General features: G+C 37.0%; 1 protein-coding gene across 1 annotated transcript; it reads left to right on the forward strand.

The window, feature by feature from the left end:
* The first annotated feature begins 1,901 nt into the window (after positions 1-1,901).
* IL21 (interleukin 21) lies at positions 1,902-8,092 on the forward strand. The gene is made up of 5 exons (XM_062198894.1): positions 1,902-2,060; positions 2,170-2,205; positions 6,781-6,936; positions 7,883-7,960; positions 8,057-8,092. Exons 1-5 carry the CDS (start codon positions 1,914-1,916, stop codon positions 8,090-8,092), a joined length of 453 nt encoding a protein of 150 aa, XP_062054878.1. The 5' UTR covers positions 1,902-1,913.
* The last annotated feature ends 3,115 nt before the right edge of the window (positions 8,093-11,207 follow it).

Raw genomic sequence — 11,207 nt, forward strand, 5'->3', positions numbered from 1 at the left:
ATATGAAATATTTTCAACATTTTTATCACCCGTACAGTCATGCCCATGTGATTGGCTGAACACCGACCTTCCCATATTCTTGCTTCCATGGGTCAGTTTAGCTTTTTTAGGCTTTTTCAAGTTCTCTCCACCCTCACCCAGGATCTGCGTGCAAACCTCCTAGGATTTTATTATGTGCTATACCTAGCCCTTTTCCATGGAATATTTAATCCAATCCTTATCACAACCCCATGATTATATTCTATACTTATCTTTCTTTATAATAACATGTTGGATCACATGTGTTATTAATTGTTACAGCTTGGATTTGAACTCAAGCACTTTCTTTAGAAGTTGAGCTCTTAACCACTGTGGTTAGTCTTCAAATAGACACACACTATTTAGGTAGATAAGGAAAGTGGATACAAAGACCTTGCAGGCAATGTTGAGGTGGGAAGGGGCAATGCTTACTCCAAATGCATTCATAAATTTACACAGAACTCTCTCCTATAGAGTTTAATGGTCACAGGGAAAATGTCTTGATTGTACTGTAAGAATTTTTATCCATGGTATGAAGCCAGACCTATATACTCCTGAATAGCTATTTCATGATAAAAGACTACAATTTTCACAGCAAATCAAGTCCAAACTCCAGTTTATCTTGGCTACATAACATTCTAGAATAAAGCATAGCTATACGCATATAATGAAAGGGATGAAAAATAAATTAATAAATAAAACTGGTAAGAAAATTATTTGTAAAGTCTGAGTGTGATATAACACTCTTTCTGGTTAGAATATTTTATTCAACTTTCTCAAATGGGTGAAGAGTTATAGGGACAAGAGAAGCAGAAGAGAGAAAAATTATGAAAGAATTTCTGGACTTTTGAGTCCTTAATTAATCTCTGCCTGGCCATCGATGCAGTTGGAAATGTGCTGCTCATAACCAGAGCATTCATATCTAACAGAAATAAGTAACATTACCCTAAGAGAAAAACAATCAATTATGGGTTTTATGTTGCTATTTGAAAATATTTTTTGCTTTGGGCAAGAATTAGTATTAGCACTTTATATTCATTTACTTGACACATTATATAGAAGGCATGGGTGTTAGAGAATTTTCTTTTTTTTTTTCTAGTGAAGGTAGAGGGAGATCTTGATGAATTTTCTATAAAGACCTTTAGAATCCTCTAAGATATTTGTAAATCAGATTGTTAAGTGAAATGTCAGAAGCCAACATCAATTTTATTTAAAAATGGTTTGGTGAGTTGGGAGCAGATTCTATTTTAAAAGCTTGAAATCTGGTAAGAACCTAAAATATTCCTGCTATTTAGAAAAATACCCTCTTTACTTAAAATGTCCTAAAAGGTAGCTTTTCCTCCTACTTTATGATGGAATACTGGATTATTTCAGTCAAAAGACACAGTCATTACACTCAGGAAAAGTTCTGCAAGAACTTGATGCCACTTTACTCATTATTGAAGTGCTCTTATGACTGTCAGAGAGATCAGGTAAGATGCCAGGAGATGCAAAGAAAAAGAGATCAAAGTGTTTTTGTTTACTTCTTTGAAGTCTTGTAGTACCTACTGTTTACCACACACATACTTCTTGATTCATGCTGAAAATTGGAATTCACCCATCTCTCTCTTTTTCCTGTCTAAGGTGCAGATGGGGCATATTTCGTTGACTCCATCAATCCCTGCCCCCACACGTTAGCACATGCACACGTATACCTAGCCAGTGGAAAAGAAAAAAGAGTTACTCACATTGATCCATTTTACAAAGATTTCCAGGCTGCAATGGGAGGGCTCTACCTCTCCTTGAAGGATGAATAAATAGGTAGCTTTACTGACAACCTGTTCACAGTCAAACTGAAGTGAAAACGAGATCAAGGTCTTCCCACTGCTGTTCTCACGAGATCCAGTGCTGGCAACATGGAAAGGATAGTCATCTGTCTGATGGTCATCTTCTTGGGGACAGTGGCCCATAAATCAAGCTCCAAAGGGCAAGATCGTTACATGATTAGAATGCATCAACTTATAGATATTGTTGATCAGCTGAAAAGTGATGTGAATGACTTGGTAAGACCATACTTGTCACAATGAAACTTAATTAATATTCTTCAGTTAACATGCAACTAGACTTTTGACTTATAAAAATAACTCAGAACTAATTTTCTTTTGCTCTTAGGACCCTGATTTTCTACCTGCTCCACAAGATGTACAGGTAAGACAGTTGAATCTATTTCTTAAAAATATATTTGATATAAGTTTTTAAGCCCATAAGAAAGGCATTAGAATGATTATTTAGGAATATATTTAATAGGAATATACTTAATTTAGGAATATACTTAATTTCAATGATTTACAGATTTCATAATTGGTAAAAATTTTATTTGTATTTTCATGAAATATTCATTTACCAACAAATAAAGCAATAAAATGCTATATTACATTCCTTATAAAATAAATATTTATCTTCAAATATCTCTAAGAGTACAACTAAGTAGAATTGTTGAGACAGAATAACAAAACTAGCAATCTATATTATGAACAGTTTTGAATAATGAATAGTTAGTGAGACTGTAAGAAGCTCTGGAGGCCTCTTTGTAATCTTATGTAAGAAATACAGATATATCCCCGAAGAAGCAGTGTTCACCCTTGAGTAACAAACTAAAAAGAAAGTGAAATAATTAGACTGCATGGACAGCATGGAGGAATGGTAGCATAGTAGCCAAAGCACCCCTTCAGAATACAATTCAAATGTACCTTGGCCTCAGTGAGTCTTGTCTTTCGCCTTCAGTGAGGTCTTTAAAGAACCATTTTCAACATTTCAGTCCATTTCTTGAGTCACTTAAATCCACAAGAGTCCTAGGAGGAGAAGCCTGGCAAATAGTTGAAGAGTGCTGTCTGTGGATCTTTTTCCCTAGTTACTTCTTCAATCTGGTCTTCTGATTTGGTACCCTCAGGGTATAAAAGCAACTGGGGAGATGTTTTCATTGTCATAGTCCTTTAATTGCACAAATTAGGATAACCATGAAAGTGCTACCCGTAATTAGGACTGTAGAAAGGGGGGACTTATGAAGATATATTGCAAAGAAAACAATTACTGTAAATGACTATGTGTAAAAGTTTAGAAAGTGAGTGAGTCACAACTGTTGCTTTTCTCTAAAATTCACTCTCTAGCTCTGAACATAACTGCTCTCATTTACTAGGTCCTTTTCTAATAAGCAGCATCTAAAAATGAAAGTAGCACATTCAGCTTGTAGGAAAGACTTTTCCAATAAGTGAGACTATTTCCCTCCCTCTCTTTTTAAGGATTTATATACTTATTTGAAAGAGTTACAGAGAGAGGAGGAGAGATAGAGGGAGCGAGATCTTCCACATGCTCGTTCACTCCCCTATGGCTACGGCTGGGCAGGCCAAAGCCAGGAGCCAGGAGCTTCATCCAAGTCTCCCCTGTGAGTGCAGTCGCCCAAGCACTTGGGTCATCTTCTGTTGCTTTTCCCAGGCCATAAGCAGGGAGCTAGATCATGAGTGGAGCAGCCAGGACACAGACTGGTGCTCATATTGGATACCAGCACTGCAGGCAGCAGCTTTACTCGCTATCCACCTTAATCAAGGTGCCTAATCATCAAAGCATACATTTTCAGCATCTCAAGTACTCTGTTTAACCACTCTGGTTAGAGTCTTTTCCCGAGTTTCCTAACGTAAGTCTAATTGCAATTGAACTTGCAAAAGAAGAAAGAAAATATCCCATTTTCTAACTTGAAATGACCCCATGTGCCTTTCCTTTATATACTTCTAAACTGAAAGATATATTTTTTGATCTTACATCACAATGACAGAAGTTTGTCTCAGTGGCACTGTATCTGTCTGATAATCTGATCAAGCAGTGCTGCCTATGATACGAGTTAGTAATGGTATAGCTAAAATCTTTAAGCTATACTGGCAGGCAAACTCAGGAGGAAAGAAAAGAGTTCAAGGACACATTACCATTATAACAAGTTTTTCAGGGCTACCACCAAATCAGGGTTTGTTAAGAGATTTAATAAGTTTAATGAAGAGAAAATCACTTAAGTGTTGCATTTATTTAGTGATTACCTAAGGTCTTTACAAAATGGCCTTGCCAGCCATTCCCTACCCCCAAGTCCTACAACCAGTGGATCTGAACTGGGGCTGATTGCCCTGCAGAGAACATTTGGTATTGTCTGGACAAACTTTCAGGTGTCATAACTGCGGGTGGGGTGAGGGTGCTATACATTCTAGAAGGCACAGGACAGCTCTGACAGCAAAGACTTGTCCATCCCAAATGTCAATGTTGTCACTGTTGAGAAACACTGATACAAAGCTAGTTTGTGTGTGAGACAATGGACATTTTGCCCAGTTAGCAGGGCTTCCTAGTGTAAATGCTCAGGGCTTTCTTTGCAAAAGAAAAAAAAAAGTAAGTTGGTTAAACATAGGCTTGAAGAAAGCAAATATTTAAAATATTCAATTGCTAAACAACAAAGCCAAGTGTGCCCCCTAGAAAAAGCAGCACGTCATGCATTCTCTGGTTAAGGAGAGGTGGGGTTTCTTGCACACATGCCTGACTTCCTTACTGCTCCCTCTAGTCTGCAACACTAGTGTGAGGCAGGAAACTCCTCAGGTTCTCATGTGTTCAGGCATAGAGAAACAAAACCTTGCCCCGGGGAGTCTGCTGAGACCAAGGCATAGCAAAGGAAAGCAATGGTTATGCTCCCAGACGGTGCTCTACGTGAACCTGGGCCATCCTGTGAGCTGCGTGACACAATACCTGAGGCTGCCTGATCAAGGTTAAGCTCTCCACTCCTCTCCTCAATACAACCTTGGCAGTTAGCAGGGACAGCTCTTTCACTTCTTTTCCTCTTTGAGGCTGTCTTTGATGTGCATCTAGAGCTAAATCCAGCACTTTCGTCTTCCAGATCACACAGTGCTGTTTGCAGAACAAAACAAAGCAAAACACTCTTGTCTTTTAACACAGGTGACCAAGAAGAGGCCATGCAGCCATATTCACAGGGGCGTAACATTCTGCTGCCACTCAGAGGCTTCCAGCAAGGCAGCTTGGTCTTGACCATTCCTGGCAATTTTGTTTCCAGGGCGTTGGTTGCTTCTGTAGGGCCCTTTTACTTCTTTGGAACCCAATTTTCTTTCAACATACACATGAAAATGTTAACTCAGCAAAACGGGCCTCTGTGAGAAATGCTGGTTTCTCAGATCATCACGGATGAAGCAGTTAGTGTTTTCAGTTTCAGCTGGAAAATTTACCTCTTTAAATATGAATATTATTTTTTTCCAGTAAGTTAAGCCGGTTGTGGTCAAAAAGAAGAGAAAAGAAAAAAATTTCAACAAATATGAACATGTGGTTTTCAAGGAAAAAAAGTGCTATAATTAACATTTATAAATAGTTTCTATTAAATAAGCGTTTTGGCAATCATACGGAAAGGACGCCACCTTGCCCTGTGACAGGCAGGCTGCCCTGATATGAGGAAACCAGATAAGCTGGTTCTCGGCTTGTGGCTGTATATGCAAAGCAAGACTGATGAGTTTGTGTCTTAAAGATGCATGTTATTAATCAACATTCATGTTGGGTAAGCATACGGGTTGGAAAATGCAAAGCACGCCAGATGCTATTTTCAGCAGGTGGTCCATGGGAAGATGCAGGTAGGTTTGTTATGTATAGGACAGCATTTGTAGGGATTGGGAGGGATTGAGGTTTTCAGTTGGTTATAAGGTAGCAGCTTCCATACACATTAGTGAAACAAAGATACTCAGCAACTTCAGGGGGAAAACAGCATGACATATACACACTGACAAAGAGAAAAGTAGCTTGGATACAAGCTCTTAGATCAGCATTAAAAGGTTTTCAGTGAGTCAGTATAAATTTCATTCTTCCAATAAATTTTAGTTCCTTTTAGTTTGATGGCTAAGATTTTGGCTTATTCACCATGTACTAGTTATTTGACCAAACTAAAAGACAAGTTTTTGATGCTCGTTCTGCCTTCTTGTTCATTCTCTGAGACACTGCTTTTACCATCTGAGAAATGGTCTTCCCTTTCACGGGTTGGACGAGTCTCAGATTTTGTTCCTCGACAGCTTGGTTCAGGTAGAATCCCCAGCTGACCTGAGACTATGAATGGGATTGTGGAATTGTCATGTGTAGTCAATGGCCAGTGTACTGAATCTTAGAATATGCCATCAGAGGTAGGTACCCACTTCCTTTTCCCAAAGTAGGGGGGCGGGGGCTGTAACTCACCCCCTCTATTCACTCTGCAAATATATACTGAGCATTCACTCACTGCTCACAACATGTCTTTGATAGACACTTTTCTGTACTTAAAGAGACAAAACAAACGGTTAATAAAAATTCTTAGACTACAGTATAATTTACCCAAAGCTTCCGCCAGTCACAGTGTAATTTTAGAGCCTTATCATTCAGCAAATATGTTTTTAAAGCAAACTACCTCTTTCTTGCAAAACACAAAGGTTCTGCCCATCACCTAGACCTCAAAATGGCCCTCAGTGTGGCATTAGGCATAAAGGACTGTAAGAAAGTAGGGTAGCTTCTCTCTTCTCTGTGAGGCAGAGAAATGTCCCTTCCTCCCCAAGATGCAGGCACCTCTGTCTCTTCAGCTCAAAGACGAAGTAGGAGTAAAGTCAAACTTCACTTATCTGCTGAAATGAATGTGATCCGACCTGCAATGATACAGAAACAGGATTGTAAGGTGATTTTTAAACTTTCTCAATAAATTTTGTTAACATTTACAAATTATCTCTCTTTCAGAAAGGCTGTGAGCAGTCAGCTTTTTCATGTTTTCAGAAGGCCAACCTCAAGCCTGCAAATGCAGGAGACAATGGAAAGAGAATAGGCTCATTAATTAAGCAGCTGAAGAGGAAACTACCTAGCTCAAAGTCAAAGAAAACACAGAAACACAGACCAGTAAGATTGTCATTTGTCATCTACCTTATTTGTAATTATTAACTATTATCAACTTATTATTATCTTATTAATGTGTATTAACTTATTGTCTATTAGATACACACACACACACACACACACTGAGCTTCCAATGTCTGCCCCAGAAGTAAGGTGACTTCTTTTAAGTCTACAGACTTGAAAGTGCCCAGCAACCCAACTAGAATTTTCTAAATGTCCTTGGTAGTTAGAATATGTCAATATGGCTTCCCAAAGTGAGGAAGTAATTAGAGAAAGAATCCAATTATAATTAGGAGCTAGGAAATTTTTCCTTTCATTAAGTGGTCATACATAATGTATTCTTAATAGGAGCTATATTCTAGTTTCCTGGCAATAACTTAAAGAAACCAAGATAAACCTCACTTTACTGTCCTCTCTTAAAGAATATTGCTGTGCATACCATAGCAAAGTCAGTATTGAGTTTAAATAGGTGACCAGCACTATTTGGTTGGGGAATTTCAATAGTCCCTAGTTTTTTGGGACCCTGGTAACCTCCTATCTATTCATATGCAAACTTGTGAGCCATGCTGATACCCAATATAATGAATAACTCACATTATCAATCAAACTCAGTGGAAAAACAACAACCACTACATGTCATATTTTTGAAGAACACTTAACACTTAGGAAGAGCTTTAAATCTGTTAAATATATTTTTAAAAAGCTAATTATCAACCAGTGCAAAGTAAACCAAGTCACCAGGAGGACAAACATCAAAACGCTGCAGTGATTATCTCTGGGAATGAGATTACAAGGAATTTTTCCTTTTGTTATTTTCTGAACAACTTTATGGACTTCCCTAATGTTTTTCAGTGAACACAATCTATGTCTCTAACTGGAAGAAATATAAGTGGACATTTTATTAAATAGGAAAAACAGTTTTAAAGAGAAATGTTGTTTTTTCTTTTAGACATGTCCTTCGTGTTATTCATATGAGAAAAAAAACCTTAAAGAATTCCTAGAAAGACTGAAATCACTTCTTCAAAAGGTACCTACTTTAAATGATGTTTTATTTTCAACTTCATCTTTTTGTTTCTAGATTGTGTCTTCTCTTTGGGTTACTCACAGTGTGCTGTCTCCACAGATGATTCACCAGCATCTCCTTGAACATCTGGGATAGGAGGAGTCCTGTGGGTCTAACTTGAAGCTGGACACTATTCTACATACTCTAATACCATAATGAGACTTGCTTCTTGGTGTTCCAAGTAGAAGAGTCCAACACATTAGTGAAGGAAAAAAAAACTCATGTCAGTGTGGAAAGTCAGGATTATTTTCTCCAAATTACTATACAATAATTCAGTTCCATCCATATGCTCTGTGGTTGGTCAACTTGCAAAACCTATGTACTTATTTTAGAGCCTGATTTCCGATGGTATGGATTTCTGTGACTTGTGAAATTTACCTTTTATCTTATTCCCCAACTTATGACATTTCTTGGTTGGAGAAAGCCAAAAGTTTTACCTAAAAATCAGCTCAGGAACTTACTGATCTTACAGTAAATCTTGATCTTGATTACCATAAGAATGAGGTTTATTATGATTATCCTTAAAAGGTGCATACCTTCATTCAAGTTGAAAATATAGAAGTCTAGGATCAAAATGAAAAGTCAAAGTCTTTATTCTTTTAAGGAAATGAAAACCGAGTGTCTAAAACCTTTTATCTGAAGAGTTTACGTTTTATCTCAGAATGTCTAACATCTAAGTATGTAATTTACTACATACTGGGGGATGACTTTACCACATGGTTACAAAAAAGGTTCTTTATTGGGCTTATCAAAATATTTAAATACTATAGATATGAATGTATTTATGGGATAGCCTCTTTGTCTTTTCTTTTTGAAATGGCATTAGAGTATTAAAAAGTTCATTTAGGATTACCTTCCCCCAACCCGTAAGTCCCTGAATAAGCTAATATTTTAAGCTTGTGGAAATAGCCATTAAAAGCTATACAGGGACATATATCAGATAGTCTTCTGGAACCAAACAGAATTTAAAAAGTTTTATAACTCTCTTTTCAAATTGTTATAGTGATTATATCATGAATGAGCCAATAACTCCATATGTGTGTCTCCTTCTTTCTTCCTTCCTTTTTATTCCCTTCTTTTAAAAATGAAATTCTGGTATCAAGGGATTTCAAAACATGTTTAGTATTTTAGACACTTTGTATGCTCTTGATAAGACAAATTCACTCACCTATATAAAATCAAAATCAGGAGACAAATCAAGGGACCAGCATCTTATCCTAATTGAAAACAGACTTCTGCAAAACATCCCAATCTTCCACCTGTGGTTAGTGAAAACAAGCAACCCGCTCTAACTGCCACTTCATATTAACTCCAGCAGAGTTTGTTTAAATATAAAGTTTAAAAACTCTAGAAAAATAAAATTTTCACTAGAATATATAAGCTATTTGAGAATCTGTTATTGTTAAAATGACTCTGAGTGTATGAGAAGATGTGGGATTGGAAATGCTTTATATTCTGAGAAGAAAATTGAACATATAGTTCAATTATGTGATCAAATCTCAATGATTTAAAAAACTTACAGTATGGTCTTACAAAGAAATCATGTAAATATGTATCTAATGGTGATAATATGCATCTAAAGTCTACTTAAGTATCAAATGGTGCCAGCCCAGGTTCTTGGGATAAAGCAGGCACAAAGATGACTTGGGACAGAAGCAGTCTGTATTTCTTGTCTGGCTTTATAGTTGTTGATTTCTTTGACACTGTGATTTTATATTTAAAATAGCATATTTATTTTGGTGTGCTTATTGTTAAAAAAAATCTCTGTTGTAGTCCTCTTTCCCAGGGTCTCTACCTTAAAAGTAAAAATAACTTAATGGGGCATTGGTGAAGAACCTTCATTAAACACAGTTTAAAAACTTAGGTAAAGATCCCATCAAGACTGCAGGAAATGCAATGCATTGGAATAAACAAGATGAAGAAAGAAGACATGAACTGCTCCATCTTTGCTGCTCAGTGTTCAAGACTTAGCCAGTTCTTAAAATTGACAGAAGGATAATCCCTAGAACATTACTGTTTATCTGTGGATGGTGACACAGGAGATCTGAAATATTGTTGGCTGTGAAGTCATGGTCAAGTGATCAACCTTTTCGGGTTTCCATATTATTATCTGTAGGGTGCTGGACTTAAAAATCTAAAGTCTAGTCTGCTTTTCTTCTTCTTCTTTTTTTTAAGAGCTTTATATGTCTATAAGTATATAAAGTTCAGGATACTCTTATAGGAACATCTGACCATAATTCTGAGTATTATTTTCTACTGAGTCTGATGTTCTGTTACTCAACATTATTTCAATGTATTTGTAGCAATGCTCACTGCAAGAACAAGGGAATTGTTCCAAGAGAAAAAGGAAAGAAGGAAGGATGGAAAGAAGGCAGGAAGGCAGGCAGGCAGGAAATCGTTGTAGGTCATGGGAGTTATGGAAATTCAGGGAAAATTAATCATGACTTTTACTTTTAGCCAAAAGTGTCTTCCTTGGACACTTGTATAAAATTGTAGCATTATTATTCTATATTATTGCTCTGTTGCATTTACATTTGCATCTGAGAATTTAGTTTTTATATGAACTTTGTACCTTATAACTTAATGATTATTTATTATATATTTGGTTTTAAATGTTTATGTCCATGGCTTCTTATTTAAGACGTGATCATATTAAATACTATCCAGTCAGTACAACTGTCTTTTGTGATTCCCTGTAAATCCTTAATTCTATAGTCCTAGTAGAAAATAAAAGATAATCCTTAGTTTCTGGGAGCATATAGTTTTTTGGTGGGTATGGTGATGATGGTCTTCTCTCCTAACCTGCTTTTACTGAAAAGGAATTGTCCACTTCCTGTCCCTACTCAAGGATATTACTTCTTGTAGTAGCTCTCCCAGTGTGCAGCAGGTCAAGGAGGCATTGAAAATATTCTTCCCAATGGTCACTTCCACCACTACATGCCACTCAGGTGCAAAGCTCTCTTTTAGGTTCAAGTTGATCTTGCCTAGCTTTCTCTGTCCTCTTATCTTCATCGCTTGGTCACTCTTCCATGTTCAGTGAGGTCTTAGGCATGCTCTTTCCAAGGAATCCAACTTATGCCACCATCCTAGATGACTTCAGTGTCCACAGGAAGGATTTCATCAGCTTTGCAACTTCAGGCCTGAGAATCTATATCTTCTTTCTACTCTGTCCTGTCATCCTCACCCATGGCCAGACCCCAAACTTTACTCA

This window comes from Lepus europaeus, chromosome 8 (assembly GCF_033115175.1).
Source record: "Lepus europaeus isolate LE1 chromosome 8, mLepTim1.pri, whole genome shotgun sequence".
Classification (NCBI taxonomy): domain Eukaryota; kingdom Metazoa; phylum Chordata; class Mammalia; order Lagomorpha; family Leporidae; genus Lepus; species Lepus europaeus.

What these genes read in the sequence shown, in the direction of transcription:
- IL21 (XM_062198894.1), top strand. Translation starts at nt 1,914, where the DNA reads ATGGAAAGGATAGTCATCTGTCTGATGGTCATCTTCTTGGGGACAGTG. An exon ending in AAAGTGATGTGAATGACTTG is followed by an intron (nt 2,061 to 2,169) that starts GTAAGACCATAC and finishes TTTTGCTCTTAG; the next exon opens with GACCCTGATTTTCTACCTGC. An exon ending in TGAAATCACTTCTTCAAAAG is followed by an intron (nt 7,961 to 8,056) that starts GTACCTACTTTA and finishes CTGTCTCCACAG; the next exon opens with ATGATTCACCAGCATCTCCT.